This window comes from Ylistrum balloti, unplaced genomic scaffold (assembly GCF_031769215.1).
Source record: "Ylistrum balloti isolate Yb309-2 unplaced genomic scaffold, AGI_CSIRO_Ybal_v1 Utg370178, whole genome shotgun sequence".
In the NCBI taxonomy this organism is placed as follows: Eukaryota; Metazoa; Mollusca; class Bivalvia; order Pectinida; family Pectinidae; genus Ylistrum; species Ylistrum balloti.
In genome coordinates this window covers 238,068-259,145 of record NW_026782165.1, presented here as the reverse complement: position 1 = coordinate 259,145, position 21,078 = coordinate 238,068, and the positions used below count along the sequence as shown (strand labels likewise).

At 35.2% G+C, this 21,078-nt stretch overlaps 1 protein-coding gene across 1 annotated transcript; it reads left to right on the top strand.

Annotated features, from left to right (window-relative positions):
• Positions 1-718: 718 nt before the first annotated feature.
• On the top strand, positions 719-18,377 carry LOC132551125 (solute carrier family 12 member 3-like). The gene is made up of 23 exons (XM_060215233.1): positions 719-1,261; positions 4,242-4,391; positions 4,835-5,006; positions 6,009-6,148; positions 6,447-6,560; positions 7,297-7,408; positions 7,699-7,826; positions 8,006-8,263; positions 9,028-9,135; positions 9,230-9,353; positions 9,733-9,834; positions 10,049-10,204; positions 10,828-10,927; positions 11,829-11,940; positions 12,171-12,305; positions 12,478-12,584; positions 12,865-12,998; positions 14,259-14,621; positions 15,322-15,436; positions 15,749-15,835; positions 17,156-17,267; positions 17,926-17,993; positions 18,242-18,377. The coding sequence occupies exons 1-23, from the start codon at positions 719-721 to the stop codon at positions 18,375-18,377; spliced, it is 3,576 nt and encodes a 1,191-aa protein (XP_060071216.1).
• The last annotated feature ends 2,701 nt before the right edge of the window (positions 18,378-21,078 follow it).

Below are 21,078 nucleotides of genomic sequence, written 5' to 3'. Positions count from 1 at the left end.
TGTGATAATCAATGTTCTGAATCTTTGCAAGTATCAAACTGCAAGGATGGAAAAAAATACTGTAAAAAAACAGAACATTTTGATGCATTGACACGGACTATAAGAAAGACTGTTGTGTGTGACTGTGTGAAAATGACACATATTGATTTTTCCCCTTTCGGATCATGATTGAACACCTTTCTCACAATTCAAGAAGCCCATGAGCATTTTGAACTGCCTGTACGTGACGTCATTACTTTTACCTGAACATACTTGGAATTCATAATTACCTGTTTAAGTTGCAGCTTACATCTGAATCAATTAACCAATTATTTCACGGAGTATTTAATGGTCGTATTTTCACGCAATAACATTAATATTTAATATAATTGTTGTTTTAGTATGGCAGTGACGTCATAAAGCACGTGCTGTTTTGATTGATGGCGGAGAAATGTGTAGAACTTGACAGGTTGAGTTCAGGGATAGCCAGTGCTACAGTACTGGTGGTGATGTCCGCTACATATACCGCTTTGGGAGCTTACAAACGACAGGTACCAACACAAACCTCGTACCTGTGAACCACTGATGAGAGTAAAGAGCAGTAATATAATGTAACACTGCTGTCTGTCAGTACGGATAGGGAGCCAGGTAATCACATAACATTCTTTGTGGTTTGTTACAAACTTGAGAGATTCGTAGTTTACACGTTGCTATCTAAAGGATCAAAGACTTAATCGTCATGTTGTCTTTAAAAGATACAGACAAAAAAGAACCTCCGTTAACGCCGAAAGTGGACGTTCCAGAAATAAAGATAGAAAGTGAGGACATGGAAAATAAAGATGGATCAGAAGCGGATAGATTCAATGTGTCTCAAGTTAAAGACCGCAAAATTTCCGGAAAAGAACCCAGTTTAACAGGCATATCAGAGGATGGTTCCGAACGTGCTTTATCGGAGGATACTGGCAGGACACGGAAAGTATCCATCATGGTCGGGCCCGAGGGTATGCCGATTCGGCATTATATTCCTGCCCGTAAGATATCCTCCACGGAACATCATTTCCTTACCCCTTATTCCCGGGCCGTCCCGCCCTGCCGAAAGTCTTCCATGGATGCCTTCTTTGTTCAGCAGCACCAGCGTATGTCTGTGGTGTCCGTTATGAGTTCGAACCAGGACACATTCGAAGCACTTCCGCATGTTGATCATTACCGTGACCTTTTCTCAGTATTTCCGAATGACGAGGTGCGCCAAAGACCCACCCTTGACGAACTCAGGGACGAGGAGGTAGGTGCTCTCTGGTATTTTTCGCAGAATTTCGTAAATTGCTATTGAATGTTTTGCATCATTTTGACCGAGGTTCGAGTTTCCAAAATGACTGCCCTTATGGGCGTTATACAGGCACAGCTGTTTCCTTCTATGCATGTAGTTAAATCCAGCCTAACGATATTGAGTTATATTTCAAATGATATATGTATTAGATATAATCTATGAAGAAGAATACGCTGACTTTTCCGGAACACCTGGTCTTATTCTCCTATTTTCTCCAAGTCAATCTTCCTTTTATTCATAGTTCGCCATTGTTTCATCGAATTTGAATTCGAATCAAGATTATGTTATCTGTCAGAATTGCTTTGTCTTTTTCGTAGGTATCGCGTATCTATTTATAATGATATCCTATGATAATGAGGGTTGAAGATAAAATTTTAGGTACTTGTCATTAGAATGTTTAACCACACATTGTATAAACTCAGGTGACAACTGACTTTATCATAGCGAACATTTATTATTGTTTCCCTTTAGAATACAGACAGAGATTTAGGATGTCACTTAGATTCTTTATGATCTGCTGTCAAAAAAACACAATGTACTATATACAATATTCTGAGATTTTATATTAGTGACAGTGACTTACATAGGACGTCAGTACACATTGAAGGACAACTGACCAGTGTGACACTTACTACCATCACCCTCCCCTCAGGTGTAAAGGCGTACTGACCAATCTTAATGGTACCTGTGTACCTTACAGAATACTGTAATCAGAGGCTGCAATGAGCAAGCTGCTATTTTTTCTTATGTACAAGAATATAGACCTGTTTACGGCATGTCGTTATTCATCATCGCATCAGCGTATGTTTCTTAATGAAATACAACGCACGTGTTTCGTATCTCCTTCAAGTTACAGATGTGATTGGAAATGCGTTTGAAAACAGGCGAAAAAAATCGTTAATGTCCTATTTAAGAATAAACAGCATCTGTTTGCGGTTAAATATCGATGCTATACAATTTAGTAATTGCACATGGTAATGTTATTAGTGTAAGCATAGAAAGTTTTCAGTACAGACAAAATGTTCACTGGGAATTTTTCACTCTTAATACATTCACATCAAAATCATATAGCCTAATACTTAACTGCCAAATGAATATATGTTCATACACTGTATACTGTAAACATTTGATGTTTTTCTATATCATCATTTTAGCGACTTTTCAGGCAGTTTGTATTACAATTTCCTCATTACATTCTACTTTTTAAGTACTTCTGCAGTTTATATTTCATTTTTATTTTCCTTTCAAGACAAACATGATCAAAAGAAAAAAGGTTTATACCACAAGATGTACACGTGACTGTCACATTCATTGTACATGTATATATAAATAAGGACACATATCAAAACGTCTAGATATGATTTCTTAAAAAACAAACAAACAAAGTAGAAAACATTTAACAAAGTAATGATACATGTGATGTTTGACTTGTAGAGAGTTATTTCACTAGTACTGTACATATCACATATAAAAAAGAGACCTAAAAAGAGATATTTGCCGTACTAGCCTGTCATGAATTAGATTAATGTCTGAACCTATATAATATATATTGTTTATTGTTTGTTCACAGAATAATATGCTGTATTACGCAAGGAAATTATACCTGCGTCACCACGATTTTTATCACACATTTGGAGAAAAAAATGGTTATTCGGGCTGCATGAATTAATTAATAAATTATGATAATTTATACATAGAAGCCGCAACCCTTGTACAGTATGGAGATAAATTTCGCATATTATGCATGCATTAATCTTCATATAGACGGTCTACAATGGGTTTTCAGCTTACAAGATCCTACATATCTGGTTATGTTTTAAAGGTCGTGTTGGTATTCCCTTAAATAAATAAAAAAGGACATGTTGTATAGCTGCTCTGACAGATACTTAATAAATGGCATTCCTATCCACAACGCAGATGTGAGTTTAACACAAAATCGTTATATAACATTAATTGCGCATTTCCTTTCGATGCATTACAATTTCACATATGCCTTTGGCCATTCAGCGGACAAACATTGTTGAAACAGAACACCGACTCAAAGAGGAACCTTTATCAGCGGTAAAAAACGTAAAAAGACATTTCGAATTGTATTTTTTCTTATAAAAACATTTTTTTTGATGAACTAGACATACAGCATTCCAACGCACGTATTTTTTTTATTTCGTGAAATGTGCAGTGAGGTCAACTATCTTATTCTAGATAAAGCTGATGCAGTAAAAACGGGATTTAAAAGGAAGATGAGTTCATATAACGATATAATTAAATGAAATTTATTCATTTTCGTATTTCAATGTAGCAAAGTTATGCAACGTGTCACGCTGGGCGGAATTATCATTAAGGTCGGCGAGAAATGCCGGTCGAGAGAAGAAATCAACAATATACACATGACAGGTTTACGACATAAATATGTATTCAGTAGCCGACGAAGACTAAACAACGCTAAATTAGCGTTATAAATAGCACACACCACCTACGGGCCTTCCCGGGCCATGCATCATCCTAGGGCATCTAGAGCCCACAATAATTATATGACGCCATGGCCGTTCGTGGTGATACCTTTTGTACCAGAGCTAGGGGGCCCTGGGGCAGATCATTGCTTTAATCCAGAGTTTACAAATGTCTGCGTACGTGTACATTTTCTTTCTGTGAATAATGCTATGTATATAGCATACAAAAATTGGAATTAAAACCACTGTCTTACCCTTAAATGTTCAGTAATTAGTTTCGAAAATGTTTTAAGTTTGGTTGTTAGAAAAAATTATGTCAAGTCGTGTTTTAAATTTTCATATTCAATCTTAATGTCCCAGCTCACGTTTATCACTCAGAAGGCATTTGAAATAGACATGCAGTCACTTATTGACTTAGCATAAAGAGTTAATAACGCCTCCCACGATCCATTTTAAAACGGAAATGTCGCCTCTGGTTTCTGCAGCCATCCAGCCCTCGGTCTCCCGCCACCCCATCGATCAAGGAAGGGCTGTTTGCTGAGGAACTGAAGGATGAGGAGGAGGGTCCAAAACCCACATCTCGAGCGTCTGTGACGTCACAAGCGCTAAAGTTTGGCTGGATACAGGGTGTACTGGTAAGCTTTAGCAACACAACTGTCAGAGGCTTGGCACTGCAAATTTTCAAATGATACCGATGTTAACATTATCATTCCTTTGCCGAAAAAAAAAACCGTTTAATCAAAACGATATTCTTTATTTTGATGATTAGATTACTGTACAATACACAGGTGTTTGTATCAATGTAATTTGCAATAAAACTTTATCTTAATAATTTGTACACTAATGATGCCCTGTTGGTCCATGACGTGTCAAAATAGAATACTAGTAACAGTAAATCAAGTTGTAATGATGCCAAAGATAGCTGGATGGCTTTGTTGGAAATTTCAACGGAGAACGTCATGTATTTCAGATACCCGTGTGCCATTTATGCAATAAATAAAAAAAATTAAAGTATCTTAAGTTATTAAATCAAATTTAAACCAACCCTGAAATGATTATCTTAACTTTGTGATAACAGGTACGATGTCTGTTAAATATCTTTGGTGTGATGTTGTTTCTGAGGCTGACCTGGGTGACAGGTCAGGCAGGAATAGGACTGGCTTCTGTCGTGGTTCTACTGTCGGCGTTCGTCACAATCATCACCACAACGTCGATGTCCGCTATCTGCACAAACGGCGAAGTCAAGGGAGGTAAGTCAATAGTTTAATTAGAAAGATAACAAATTAGTAAGTCAGGGGTGTACATTTCATGATGTTTTATCTACAGCTATAAATAGAAACACCTACCTTTGAATTTAGTAGTTGCGCAGTCTATTGGATGGCCGATAATTACTCAAATCTCGTATTTAAATTTGCTATGAATTTGATTTAATAACTTAAGATACTTTAATTTTTTTTTATTTATTGCAAATTTTTGTTTTGCTTGAAATTATAGGTTATGACTTGTACTTGTTCTCGCTAGACAGCAGAAAAATGCCAAATGTATTTATCATTCTGAAATAACGGAATGTCAAGGGTCAATTGATTGCCGTGAGGAATCAAACCCTTTCATGACTTAGTTGCATCATTGTGTTTGAGGCTGTTATGCGATTTCAAACTGAAGATATGTAAAAAATTAAAACAAAGATTTTGTTTCCTCTGGAATAAAGCAAAGCGAAAGTAATTTTTCATTGTTGTATTATCTTAATAGCAAAGAAGTTTTATATTGAAAAAAAATCATATGACGTTTCTTCTTTTATGATATTGCGAACTTCCCTTGATGAAATTAAACACTTATTTGGAACTTACTGTCGCTATATTAATATGGTGTCTTGGTTTCGCATCGCCCTTATAAAGAAAAAAATAATTGTTTATATTCACATTTGTTTCAATGTTTCCACTGGTGGTTAGGTGGCAATATACTGCCTTTCACAAAGGCGTCCGGGATTCGATTCCCGGAACAGACGTGAAAAGGTATGAGGGTCCTTTGCCAAACCACCCGGGTTTTCCTCGGGTACTCCGCTTTCCTTCCACAGTCAGTCCTATCGCGCGCCTCCATCCGGAACGAGCGATTAGTATAAGTTGAAAAAAAAAAAACTTGTTTCAAAATTGTTGTAAAATGAAGAAAGTTTCATAAATCAATTGCCTATTGAATACCTATTCCTATTAAATACCTATTCCTATTAAATACCTATTCCATGTTATTCTTTACAGGCGGGGCGTACTATATGATATCCCGGAGTCTCGGTCCGGAGTTTGGGGGATCCATCGGAATCGTTTTCTCTCTTGCCAATGCCATTGCGGCCGCCATGTACATCGTGGGATTTGCGGAAACTGTCCAGGCACTCATGATGGTCGGTAATAGATACTAGCTGATAATAAAGGCACTCATGATGGTCGGTAATAGATACTAGCTGATAATAAAGTAACCAGGGAGAGAAATAACAGCAGAGAGTATGATATCTAAATGCGAAGAAGCCAACCTTTCCTTAACCAATTACATTTGTAGCCATTTTGATATAAGATATAAACATCCATACCAAATATAATTGTATATGTTTATGAAATCATTTTTAACGAGGCTTCATACATCGAAGTCTATATTCTGTAGAGAGTACAAAGCACAGTTTTGATACAATCGGTTGTCTACAGGAGTTCGATACGACAATAACTGGCGACCGGATGAATGATGTCAGAATTATTGGATGTGCTACGTCAGTTCTACTGGTGGCAATCGTGATCATCGGGATGGAGTGGGAGGCCAAGGTATAGGCATCACATTTCTACCATGTTTATGTAGAAGTCAATGATCGCTTAAACGAAATTTATTTGTCTTTTCTTCATTTCTAGAATTTCGAGAACATGTTTTGAAGATTGTACGCCGTTCAGTATAGACTTAAATGCTATGTGGCCAAATGATTATTCAAACTACATTATAAAGCTGTTGAAAGGGTAGGAGGCGACCGAGGAAACTCAAAATTAGTCAACATGAATGACAAGACGTTAGTTAGGAAATGCACAGCTCAAAAGTTTTATACAATTTTCTTATATGCGCATACGTATATACTGGACCTTATCACTATTCGAAAATATGAGATTTAGGAATTCAGGTTACGGCATACTTCGGAGATTACAGTCCACCGCCTGCAATCTTGTACAAAAGACACATTAATGAAATCAGTTATGAATTTTCCTGTACAGATGACTTTTCGTGTAGTAAAAATTGAAATCAGTTTGACAAAAAAGATAAACCACTGAATGATTTGATGAACGTTGGTTCTCGGTTGTAGCATACATATCTTATCAAATAACGTACCATATGATTCTGGAGACATTGATGCCACCCATCGTTATCAAAGTGTCGCGCTACTTCATTGATATTGTTAGAAAATACGTGAACCACATTCCCGTAAGGATATTTTCACAAATCAAGTTTAAGATACTTTTCTCATGATAAATATGAAACATGCACTTGTATTGCTATATATATTTACCTGTTTAGGCACAATTGGGCCTCCTAGTCATTCTGACCATTGCCATTGTCAACTTCATTGTGGGCACTTTCATCCCCCCGACTGAGGAGAAACAGTGGAAGGGTGTTACAGGCTACAGCGGTAATGTTAAACGCCTGTCTTTTGAATATAGCTTCCATATATCCAATGCTCCAAGTTCTTTTCTGGTGTTAGCCTGTATCATTGGATGATCGTTTATGAACAGATCACGGAAATTCCAATGCATACAACACGAGATTGATTAACTGTAATGATACATGATTAATGATCATCCAGGTCTACATCAATCACATCATTTGTGTGTTGTGTATATTATGTGGTGATGTTTTTTGACGCGCTTAAATGATCGCTTTGTAAAATGTTGTTATATATACCTTTTTTGGTTTGAACAGTTGATGTTTTTACCGAGAACTTTGGCCCCGCCTTCCGGGACGGCAATAGTTTCTTCACGGTCTTTTCCATTTTCTTCCCAGCTGCCACTGGTATATTGGCAGGTGCTAACATCTCCGGTGACCTAAAGGTGTGTTTTTTCTCTCACAAAGGTGACGTAAAATATTGACAATACCTCATGCACATTATATGATTCTTAGATATTACCAAAATGTGAATTTCTAAACATTGAAATATAAATTCATTAGTGGCAGGACTTCTGATGTCCTGATTTAGCCACAGAACTAATGCCTACATATTCGCTTACAGAATCCTCAAAGTGCTATACCAAAAGGCACATTCTTAGCTATTTTCCTGACCAGTCTAGTGTACCTTGCGATGCTGTGGTGTGCCGGGTCATGTATACTTCGGGACGCTGTTGGACCAATCGCAATGGAGATGATCGCTAATGTCACTAACAACGTCAGTGTCGTCACCAGTCCTATTTCCACACCTACCATCGAGGTCGTCCAACAGTGTGACATGTTCAACCAAACTTGCGAGTATGGACTGATGAATGACAACGGGGTAAATCATTACATTGTACATTACAAAAAGTACATTAACATTGGTGATATGTTTACGATTCATTGTAACAGTAGTAAATATACTAATCAAATTCCTAATTAGGTACAATGACATTTTAGCGTAATATGTTCATTATTATTATTGTTGAAATTAGTGCAATGATCATTAAGTGCATCGACCGGTTTTTGCCATACATTTGTAAATAAAATACAGAAACACAAGTTAGCTTTATTTGTTTATCACTGAAATCCGTACATTTACTGAATATATTGATTTATTAACAATATCAATGTTGTAACATTTTTGCTGATTCGTAGTCAGTACTAGTATTCGGTAAGGATACAATTCTACATGATGACGTCATTGACGAATCTTGTATTATGTCATCGATTTCTGATTGGCCCATACAATGAAAAACGCTGTAGGCTATATTACATAATTGTTATATTACAGTGCAATAAATTGGCTAATTATCTCCATAATAATATGATTATTCAATGACAATTTCACTTGTCCAACACTTATCTAGTACATTGTTAATTTTCATTGTCTTCATTTTATTAATGATATCGTATAGAGGACTGTTTTATTAATCTCGAAATGACAAAAAGACACGTTATGTTTACGTTATCTGATATTAGAATGTGGCATTGTACTGTAGTTGCTGCTTGGTACAATACCTTTGTCAGTTGTCATTCATTTCTTCATGGCTGAAATCTTACAGTGATGACCAGTTCTTGTTTAATTCGTATTTTCTTGGACAGGCTGTTGGCGTTGCCTCTGCATTTCGGCCTCTCATTCTCGCTGGTATATTTTCTGCCACGCTGTCGTCTGCTCTTGCAAGTTTAGTCGGTGCTCCCAAAGTATTTCAGGTAAGTGCCTTCATTTATAAGCTGTGCATTGTATTTCGAACAGAAAAACATGGGTACCTTGCCATTCATTCGTGAATCTTTACATATGTCTCAGGCCCTCGGAAAAGACAAGTTGTTTCCCTACATTGAATTCTTTGCCAAAGGGTACGGCCAGAGTGGTGAGCCAAGAAGGGGCTATCTACTTGCCTTTTTTATTTGTGTGGCAATGACCTGCATAGGTGAGTGGAAAAACGCTCAGTTTCAGAATTAAAAATAAAAAAATAAATCCTTGTTTGCGACCTGAGATAATCACAGGTGAAACTCTTTACGATTCAATTGCTAAGAACAAAAAACTCACTTCTTAAAATCATAGGTCAGTGATGAAATTACATTAAATCATAATTAAATATGCATGGGGTAAAATTAATATAATAAGAGGGAGGGGTATTTGATATAAGAACCTAACTTTTTTGAGCTTAAATATTAAGATACAAAACTATCGATAACAACAATATCTTATATACATTGATGTAAACCCCGCATATGTTGGTTATATTAAAGGGAATAGGGTTCATTTTTGTTTACTTTCAATTGGACATTTCACCGGTCTTGTTGCAGGTGCTCTGGATCTTATTGCGCCCATCATATCCAACTTCTTCCTGATGGCCTATGCTTTAATCAACTATTCTTGTTTTGATGCCTCCATCGCTGGCTCACCAGGTAATGACGTGGTGCTTACGTGAAATGAAAAGTTAATACCTAATCACAAAACACGCTACATAATGTAATTAGATAATTTTTCATCTCAAATGATGTTGTCGCTGTGTGGTTTCCATTTTCTGATGTTTTAAACAGGATATATGTTAGATTAAAGCTAGTTCAAAAATGATCATTACATCTTGATGGTAAACATCTGTAAATATCTGTTTTTCAGGATTTCGACCCGCATTTAGGTTCTATAATAAGTGGACAAGTCTACTAGGAGCGCTGATCTGTCTAGCCGTGATGTTCCTCATCAACTGGTGGTCAGCTCTGATAACATTTGTTTTTGTGTGTGCTCTGTACATGTACGTCAAGGTCACCAAACCAGGTAGGAGACATCCGCCATATCAACATGTTTACTTTATCAGGACTTGCTATGTCAAATGAAGTTTTTCTTCTTTATTTTTTTGTTTAAGTAACCAAATGTCTTATTTTCAAAAATGACATCCCTTGCAATAAATATATATTTTTGGCTTACTTTTTATGACCGATTTACTTGCGAAATGTAAGGGTCCGTTAGAAGCTTTTAACATTCACTATTCCATCGTTTTACGATAAGGTTTTAAATAAGTACAATTATTGATCCCCCTTCTTTCTTACCGATGAACTAACAGTATATGTTTATATGTTTGATGACGTACATAGTATACATGAATAAATTGTTTTATCACAATAAGCTGATCAATGTTAAATGATTCTATATCCTTTTAGGAAATTCAAATAGATTTACTATGCCATTTGGTATAACATTTTGTTTCATTGTCAAAATCCCGGGACACACTTTGAGGATGTTACATCAATGCGTTTGTCTAGATTTAATTGTCAAATTAACGATCAGTTACTTTTTATTTTGAATTACTTGTCACCTTTGTAAAAAATATAATCTGTTTTGCTTATCAAATTATTTTACCGTCACACTTATTATCCTGTTATTATTATGATTTCTTCCAGACGTTAACTGGGGATCCTCCACACAAGCTCACGTTTACAGAGAAGCACTAAAATCCAGTATGAAACTCATCAAAATTGACGAACATGTTAAAAACTTCAGGTAAGTTTAGTTATAAAAAGAAGAAAACCGACATGTCAATTGAATCTTAATTCAAATTCGAACCCTTGAAAAAGTATGTGGATAATAAAACCCGTTGTTCCTGAATAGTTAGCGTCTTCTGCTTTATCGAGAACAACCGCTGATAACATTTTAGTCTAATGTAAGAACAAGGTAAACACAAACAGAATAACTAGATATACTGGAAAACATCAAGTACGCCCTTCTTCAATATCACATCAGAAAATACGATTCCCCAGTATGATTATAATAATGACCGTAAACTTCCCTATAATCTTAATCAAACTGCATTTCTCGAAACCATGTGTTGTATTTTGTCCGCCAATTGCCGACTTCTTTCACGGAAATCGTGATATTGTATACAAGACTTGTGTACAAAATCGAATCAAATGCGACAGGTAACACCATACGTAGGGGATGCAGAGACCTAGAGAAATGTAGCGCCTAAAATTTAAAGTTATTTTCAATTATTTTTATTTCAAAGTTCAGGAAATAAAATATTTGTAAGTTTAATACATATTGCGTTAACGTACGATCGTGTGGAGTTTATCGACCTCGATATTAGTCAAATAAAACATCACTTTAATATTAAAAATCGTTAACAGATACAACGGTTTGAAGGAACTCAATTTTCTCTTGAAAAAGTATTCAAATGAGCATTTTGTTGATAATTATGATAATAATGAATAAAAAATCAACAAATGAAAACATCACGATACATTTGAATAAACATATTATTTTTAGCAAAAGTTTCTTTATTAGTTTATTTCTTGAATGATGTCATATAGAGCAGTGTTTCGTGGCAAAGTTGACATGCCAAATTGATAAAAGATATTTATTTTAATGAGTCATTGTTTTCGATTACATTTGTTTTTCATTACAGACCTCAAGTTTTAGTACTGTCGGGGTATCCTCGTAACCGACCTCAGTTGATTGACTTTGTAGCCTGTCTAACCAAGCGTCAGAGTCTCCTTATGTGCGGTCACATATTTAGAGTATGTAAAACTACATAAATGTATATACCTTTTTGTAACCGTCTAATTTTTTCGGACATCTGTCAGTGACTCGAATTTGTGTTTATTGTTTTCATAGTATTGAATTGTTCCTTCCATCAAACAAAATGTATGAATGATTTTTACAAGAAACTTGGGCGATGTTTTAAAAATCTGTCACTGTAGATTGGATTGTAGCTATACCTTACTCAATCTTATTTTGGTCTTTGCAGGGAGAGATGTCAGATCACGTGAAGAATCTAAGGTCCAATGGGGCCTACAAGTGGTTTGAGGGACGAGGCATTAAAGCTTTCTACAATAGTGTGGTAACGCCTACACTAAGGATAGGAGCACAGGTGCTAATGCAGGTAGGATTTATTCACATTGAAGTGTTAAAGAAATACTGGACGCCACGACGTCAACAGATCAAATAATAATTCAGAATTGATAACGTTTAATATTTCAAACATATTATTTCCTAGATATGAAATAGATATTTAGGACATTTCGTAATTAATTCTGTGCTTTTGATTTTGACAGGCTGTAGGAATAGGTAAACTTCGGCCCAACACTATCATCATGGGATATAAATCTGACTGGCAGAAGGCGGATGGATACGAAGTTGACGACTACTACAACATCATTCAGTGAGAACTCAATTTTAATACTGACCTTTTATAGGAAATCAAACAAAACCCATTTTTCGATTGTAAATAAAAGTAACAGTTGGTTAATTCTATGAGGTAAGGATGATAGCATCATTGCTCGGTATATCTGTTGGAGATGTAGGCATTCTTGTTTTCAATATGGTCACAATCTGTTTAAATATCATATCTCAGAAAAACTAGAGAGACCGAGACATATCAGTTGTACAGTACATGTATAACATATACATATATAATCAATATGGGGAATTGCTACCTTTAGGGATGCTTTTGATCTGAATTATGGCGTGGGGATCCTACGTGTGCCGGAAGGACTAGACATGAACAGGGTTCCGGACGAGTGTGTTGGATTAGATGACGACATCGAATCTGACCACGAACACGAAACTGAACAAGGTATTGACTACAAACGTGAAATATAAAATAAGTAGATAAATAAATAATTTAAAAAAAAAATGTTGCTGTATCAGCAACCATTTTGTTTATGCAAAGTTTCAACATGACTTTCACCTTTATCAGAGAAATTACACGTGTGTAGCGTATTAATACTGAGGTACACCGTGTACGAGATGGTAATTAATTTACAAGACATTTCGGTTGTAGTAAACGCTTATATACACAAAGGTGGAAAGTAATGTGAGATGATTACAGCATGACTGGTGATATATCATACGTGCGTTAGGTGGTCCTTTGCATATACGCTTCATACTGTCCTTTATCAGATGAAGGATCGGTGGCTTTCATCGAGACATCACGTATGATTTTCTAACCGGTTGTTATATAAGAACGTACATTCAAACAAAGCTACCAACCTGAAGTTAAACAACACCGTTGTTTTTAATTATCAAATAAAAGAACCCATAGACATGTTCTTTCAAGTGAATTCTAGGTTTTGGCCTTCACATCACTAAATGGTTCGAGAAAAGTGCATGCAGTTTATCCTCGTGTCAAATGTTTCCTACCGAACTGTAAACATATTTATACCTAATGCTCATACCTTAAACTGTTGAAGTATGCTTTGTTACTATGAAGTAAAGAAAGATAACTCTTACTGAACTCAGAGAGGAGGATGGTATATTGTGGATTTGGAAGAAAGTATATCCGTATATCATAGCAAATGTGGACACTTATTTTTAGCTTTATCGTCAACAGTGCATTATCCATTTTATCTTCATTGTTCAATATTTTTGTATCGTATAATTCTAACGGATATCCAGATAATTTATTTAACTAAATTTCTTGGGGTTTTCGTTGAAATTTCGGATTATGCTACAAACCTGTTGTGTAATGGTAGTTTACTCGGATAACATGTCATTATTTCTATATTTTTTGCATAAGAGAAAATGAAATCGGAAATTAAAAAAATGCAATTACGTCAATTCATACAAATGTTATTTCTGATAGTTTATACATATACAAAGATATTCCAGAAGGTTTGATAAAATATAAGAAGACATTAATGTGACATCACACCCAACATTATTAATCTAATTTCGTTCTCTGGCCATATCCATATTGTACTACACAACTCTTTCACAGAGAAAAGTATCACTTTCTTTTTGCATGATGTGGCATTTCTTCAAATTGTTCAGTGGTCCTTTCGATTTTAAGTGAACGATTAGAAGGTCAAATGCAATCTATCGGTTCCTATTGCAGATATTCAATATGAAGCTGATTCGCAGAAATCGCCTACCCTATCATCAGATAACAGTGACATTCCCGGGGAAAATAACAAAAATGAGAGTTCTTACAAGTTTTCAAATAGCAAGGCCAAGGTGACGCCGCCAACAAACCACGTAGTACTTCAGAGACTTAACACTGTTGATGAGGGCGCAGAAGATAATAAGGCGTATGAAAGGGACCAAGAGACACAATTAGGGGACGACGAGGAGGAGGAGGATGGGACAAGGCCTACCCATACCACCCTGTTATCTACCTTATCAAGTGACTCTAATGCAGGCCGATTCCGAGAGAAGCAGTACGGCACTATAGATGTATGGTGGTTGTATGATGATGGAGGTTAGTAAAAGTTCTAGATTTTATTCTAAAATCGAACGTTAATGATCACAGGAAGAACCGATCTACTTTTTTTCATATCCTACTTTGTTAATATATTTTTACTACTACTATAATGCGTTGCTTTAACATCTTCGAAAGAGTTTGACAAAGGGTCCACTTTGGATTAGTCCTACTTAATGCGAAGACGATAATACCAAGTTATAAGTTTTTGACATTCAAAAACAGGAGGATCGAATAATGATTACAAGAATCATTGAGAACATATATCAATATCGATAAATGATGTACATCGGTGAGAGCGAGGATAAGATATATAGGATATCGAAGGATAGAGGAGTTAGATAAACAATTCGATACTTTTAATCCATTTATGTATCAATAACACTTTCTCTCCTGCATGCTTGTATAGTGAATGTAGGACCTTTTCTATACTTAAACGTCCACTCAGAACTTGAGGACTTTTTCATGGTCAACTTTGTTGTGTTTGTTGTAATTTTCCAAAATCGCTTATTTGATCAACAATTCATGTTTCTAAACGTAATATTTAAGTAAATTCATAGAGCATTTCTGTCGAATTACCGCCCATAACAAAATAAAGCTGTTTTCCGTCACTGCCGAATACAGCAAACATATATATGGCTGGCGTATTCCGATTTTCAATATATAAGACCTTTAACAGGTGTCTATATCTATCTTTTAGGTTTAACATTATTGATACCATACATTCTTTCTACACGGAGAAAATGGAAAGACTGCAAGCTGAGAGTGTTTTGTGCTGGAAGTAAACGTTCCAATCCAAACGAGGACCAAATGAGGTACAGTAAGGCAGAACTATAATTGCTTTGAATCAATAATAGTACTACGTTCTGTATCTAATTACAGCAGTTGTGTATACTAATAATTAATATGAATAAAATGATAACATTCAAGGGCTTACTTTCAATATTTTCTACTATATACATATGATGTCTGCATGGTTCAGCAACTTGTTAAACGGTTACAAAATTAAATTAAAATAATTACGTTTAAAAAACATATCTTGAATTGACACAAGAGTAAGTCATGAAGAAGTTTCTCCAGGAATAGAGTGTAATGTATAATATAGTATTCTGTGATATCATTTTCAGAATGGCTTCTCTCCTTGCAAAGTTCCGGATAGAGTATTCCCAACTGACAGTCATTCCAGATTTGTGGAAGAAGCCGTCTCTCAACATGTATGTTTCTATATATTTGTGTTTGTGCTTTATGGTTTTGTTTATAACACTTTAGTGCCAAAATGGTAATTAGGCAGACTTTCAACAGCGCTAGCGTTTTGATCACACAAATACAATGTAGTTAGAAATTTCGCATATCGTGCGTTATCGTCCATTTACACGCTCACACGCATTATATACTATGTCTAAAGCACAACAGTGCGAAAAGGTAACAAATGTTGAGCGTAATGGTAAAAATGGTTGATTTATATTACGGATCGGAAATGAAGCGGACGCCATGTGCAGGTATTAATAAATAGTAACCAAAGTCATAAAAGTAGTTATCAGAGATAATTAATGTCAATTTCATTTTGATTAAGACCTTAATAGAAATGGATCCATCATTAATTAATATTGTGTTTTGAATGTACATCTCATCGAGTGGTAAGTAATGTGCACGGGCAGCGACAGCTACTTGTATATAAGTATAATATACGTTAAAGGTTTTGTACCTCGTAGTTCTCCGATAAAACACAACAAATAAACTTTATTTAAGTATATAATTTACACGGTAAATGATACAGAAGGAATGTAAAGAAAATTTACTTTCTGGTGGTATATAAGTCTAGATTTATAGCTTCTGTAGTCTTAGTCCTTACCCGGTCACCCGTATTTTATTTCTGTATACTTCTTACCTGGTCCAACGTGTTCTGTATCTATAATCTTACCTGGGTCACGTGTTCTGTATCTATAATCTTACCTGGGTCACGTGTTCTGTATCTATAATCTTACCTGGTCCCACGTGTTCTGTATTTATAATCTTACCTGGTCCCACGTGTTCTGTTTCTATAATCTTACCTGGGTCACGTGTTCTGTATCTATAATCTTACCTGGTCCCACGTGTTCTGTATCTGTAATCTTACCTGGTCCCACGTGTTCTGTGTATCTGTATACTTACTCCTGACATGATCCCAGGTGTTCTGTATCTGTAATCTTGCCTGGTAATCTTACTCCCAACCTGTTCCCCCGTGTTTTGTGTCTGTGTTCTTCTTACGTGATCCTAGATGTGCTGTATCTGTATACTTACTCCTGACATGATCCCAAATGTTCTGTATCTGTTATCTTACTCCTAACCTGTTCCCCCGTGTCTTGTGTCTGTGTTCTTCTTACGTGATCCTAGATGTTCTGTATCTGTTTACTTTCTTCTTACCTGTTCCCTCTTTTGCTGTGTATCTGTATACTAGCACGACCCCTCGTCTTCGATATATATATATATATATATATATATTGTGTGTGTCTTTTCATAATCGTACGAGAACCTTATGTTGTGTTTTCTTTCAGGTATAAAGAATTTGAGAGTGTTATCCGTCAATGGAGATTACGTGGTGGAGAATATCCGGATGAATTCCCTTGGAAAATCAGTGACAGTGATCTTATTTCCAACAAAGCCAAGGTATATTTTTCATGAAATGAAAATTAAATAAACGATATCAATTACAACATTTTAACAAATAGTGTATATCGAAAAATTATTTTTTTTGTCCACTTGAAAACTCCTGGAAACATTGAAATCGCTTCCTCCTCTTTCTATCTTACTGTTAAAACAAATCATTTCGATCTCTTAAGTGGCAGGAAAAGAAAAATTATTAGTATTAGACCAGGTGACAAAGAGAGGTTAGCGTCTTCTAGTTCATTGACGACATTAAGCATGAAAATTTAAATCGAATCTGGCGTATAAACGCTTTGTCTATGCTGCAATGGCTGATTTTGAGTAAAGTCAATCATTAATATTCGGATCTGTACGATGTAATTTTTGGTCATTTTACGTCATAATCAGTAATTGAATGACTTTGATAGATCCTTATTACATTTTTATATACGCTCTTTAATAAAACCTAAAATAAGGCAATATAAGAGAGAGTCACAGGTCATTCCAATGGCCATGCGACAGGTTGTTGGGAACGTCACCCAAACTCAACAAATTTAATTTCTACCAGAAATACTACAAAGAAGTAATCTTTGCTTTAGATGTGTGTGTTACAATACATATAGTCAAAAACCATATATTCCTATTCATTCTCATGAATTCATTTTGCTGTCACTATTTACAGATATACCGGAACATCCGCTTGAGAGAACAGCTACTCATTCATTCAACAGAGGCATCACTGATTGTCATGTACGTATCCCCCTCGTTGTTTTTGGTCATAATTTTTCAATATCGGTATACAAAAGGTTTTTTAACACCTTCTTAACAAATCATTTCACCGAAAGTATATATCATTTGTAAATATTTTTCCTTCATACAGAATACTCGTTTCATTATTATTAAATCATGTTTACCCTACGTATAGGAACATAGTCTTATCATTATATATCATTGGTAGGTTACAAATTAATAGTTAAGATATTTTTATCGATTTTCAGGACGTTACCGGTGCCTAGGAAAACTTACTGTCCTGCGGGACTTTACATGGGTTGGTTAGAAACACTAACACGTGACATGCCACCAATGTTGTTACTCCGCGGAAACCAACAAAGTGTGCTGACGTATTATTCGTGAAAACCTTTCCAGGTGGAGATGACGTTATACACAATATATGTTAAAGGGCTACCAAAGAAATTCTATGTAGAAACAATGAATCTGCTCAATGGATAGAAACAACACCCTACAGATGCTGACGGGGCACAACGCCGATAATACTAGCAACACTGTACGGATTAATATAAAACGAGCTTTGTCAGTGTTAACTGATGATGTACTATATATATTTTCTAATTCTTGATATATTTGATGCACCAAGCTTTAATGAATTACCAGCTGAATTGATGCAAAGATGATCACGTCAGTTATTACAAAGATGTCACTTAAGAACAAAGCTTTCCTAACGACTTTTGTAGAATGGATGAATCAGTCGTGAAAATAACAGTCATTTCTGATTGTTTCGATAGTATCTGGGCGGTATCCAACCTCCCCGTGTTGATATGTATATAGTGTATATTGTATATAAATGTATGAAGAACCATTGAGTATAGAAGACTGCTGACTTGATTGCATTTCTGTTCAAATGTTTTATAGTCTTAGATTTCTGTGAATTTATTTCACCATTTACTGCGACGGCTGTGTTAGACAATGAGTATTGTCGTGGATTCTGTGTTCCAGCATCCTTCGGTTTTAGAGTGCTGACCGAAGGTCCCGCGCCATGTTGTCGGAATATATTGTTCCGCGATATGCGCAAGCTACGATACAACACAAACACGGAAATGTCAGTCATGCTTTAACTATCATAATAACTTCATACCTCTGGACCTCTGTTAAACATGATGACTTATACAATGCAAATGTGTGCAATTGTTTTATACATTTGTGTTTCATATATACAAATCCTTAAGTTAATTAAACTTTTTCGAACCCATTAATTGTCAGCTTTAATATTTTCACATGAATTTTACTGCTTGTATGTGATGCATTGTTTATGCTTCCACACATTAAGGAATGTCCTACACGTAATCCTTACCTTTCGCCATTAAGTTAAACAACATACCCGAACCATCATGAAGTGAAACAACAGGTCACAATTTATGAATTGAAATCGAAACGTAATAACTTCAATTTCCATTAAATAAGAAGACAGTTCAATTTTGCTATCAAAATGTATTCTGTTTAAGTAGCATCACGTTACACAAATAAAGTGAAAACAAACCAATTGCCTTAAAAATGATACATATTTACATATTTGGACTCATTTATGAATACTTTTTGTCGTTGAAATATTTCAATCGCTCACATTAGACAATTGGTAAATAGGATTTCGAGGGAAAATATTTTTTTTTTGTGCAAATTTCCTGACGCTCGAAAGAAGTTATAATTACTTACTGAGATAAAAGGTCTTCGAACAAGCATTTGTGAAATTTGTTACATATTCTCTTATATTGTGAAAAAGATATTTTAAAGACTGTTTCGATGATAGCCTTTAGATGAAAACAGTAAAATATGTCTTCACACACAGCAATTTATTATCAATACAAATAGATTTTGATCCACCTCTCTCTCCTCCCCTCCTCACCTTCTGTCTTTCCATCTCGCTCTCTTTCTACTCTCTCCTTTCATCTCAGCAGAACTCATTTTCTATAATATATTTTAAAAAGCCACCTTGAATATGTATATTTTGTAAATATGTTGTTGGGAAAGGGCTTAATAAGTTGGATAACTTGTGCCCAATCCCTTGTATATAACTGATACAATAAAATATGTTTAAATCAAAATAGTCTTTATTAAAATTGCATAAACATGTATATACTAATAGAAATAATTATGACTTAAGTTATCTATTATTTGCATTAAAAAGGGAAAAAAATTTTGATTTTTTATGACTTGAGTAAAATGAGAATAAGATAAAAATTAAACATCTCTTTTTTTTTTGGTATTGTATCTGTTTATGATAAACGTCTATAATTTACATTATATATGTATTCTGTATAACTAGCAATGCATTAGAAAAATGTAAATAATTCACGAATTTGGTTAAATTTGTGAAACTAATCGACAGCCCTATAACAACAAAATTCAAAAGTACCCGAAAAATAGGTCAGAGTCATCTAACAAGAATCTCCATTGGATTTTATTTCCGTTTATAATCAATGGGGGACAAATACAGCAGATAGTGACAAAGCAGTGAAATCTTGGTGTATCCCCGAAGGTCGTCTATGTGGGGGTTTACCTGTTCATATCTAATACTATTTCCGTGATAACGGTATCAGTTTTAATCTCATTTATGTCCGGCATTGAACTACGCAATTTCCTTGGAAATTTCATAATTCAATTTAGACTAACAGCACTTGTGCGTTTTGCTTGAAGATTTTATGTTATTTATGACAAAAATGACTTCGAGACGCATTGTATCATATATTGTTACCACAGAACGCTTTTAATGATACCCGAACACTTTTAAACTTTCACAAAAAAAATGATATTCCATTTTTCTTTCATAGTCAGCAGAGCAAAACGTTTTCTTATATATGTAATATTACGTAACAATGTAAAACCAGCACCTTCATATACTTACATATATATAATCGTGGAGGAATTAAAATACTTCCATACCGGTGTCGCAAACCATGTACACATAACATACAGACATTGTATACCAGGACACGTGTACCAAGGCACAGTTATGTTATGAATTATAATATATTAGATATCGGTATTGTAGGACGTATGAACAAAAATTCAGTCAATGTCACACCAATGCTTATGTGTGTAA

Bases quoted from the DNA above. Each gene is read 5' to 3' on its own strand.
- LOC132551125 (XM_060215233.1), top strand. From the start codon at position 719: ATGTTGTCTTTAAAAGATACAGACAAAAAAGAACCTCCGTTAACGCCG. The intron at 1,262-4,241 runs GTAGGTGCTCTC...TGGTTTCTGCAG, and splicing joins ACGAACTCAGGGACGAGGAG to CCATCCAGCCCTCGGTCTCC. The intron at 15,437-15,748 runs GTACAGTAAGGC...TATCATTTTCAG, and splicing joins CCAAACGAGGACCAAATGAG to AATGGCTTCTCTCCTTGCAA.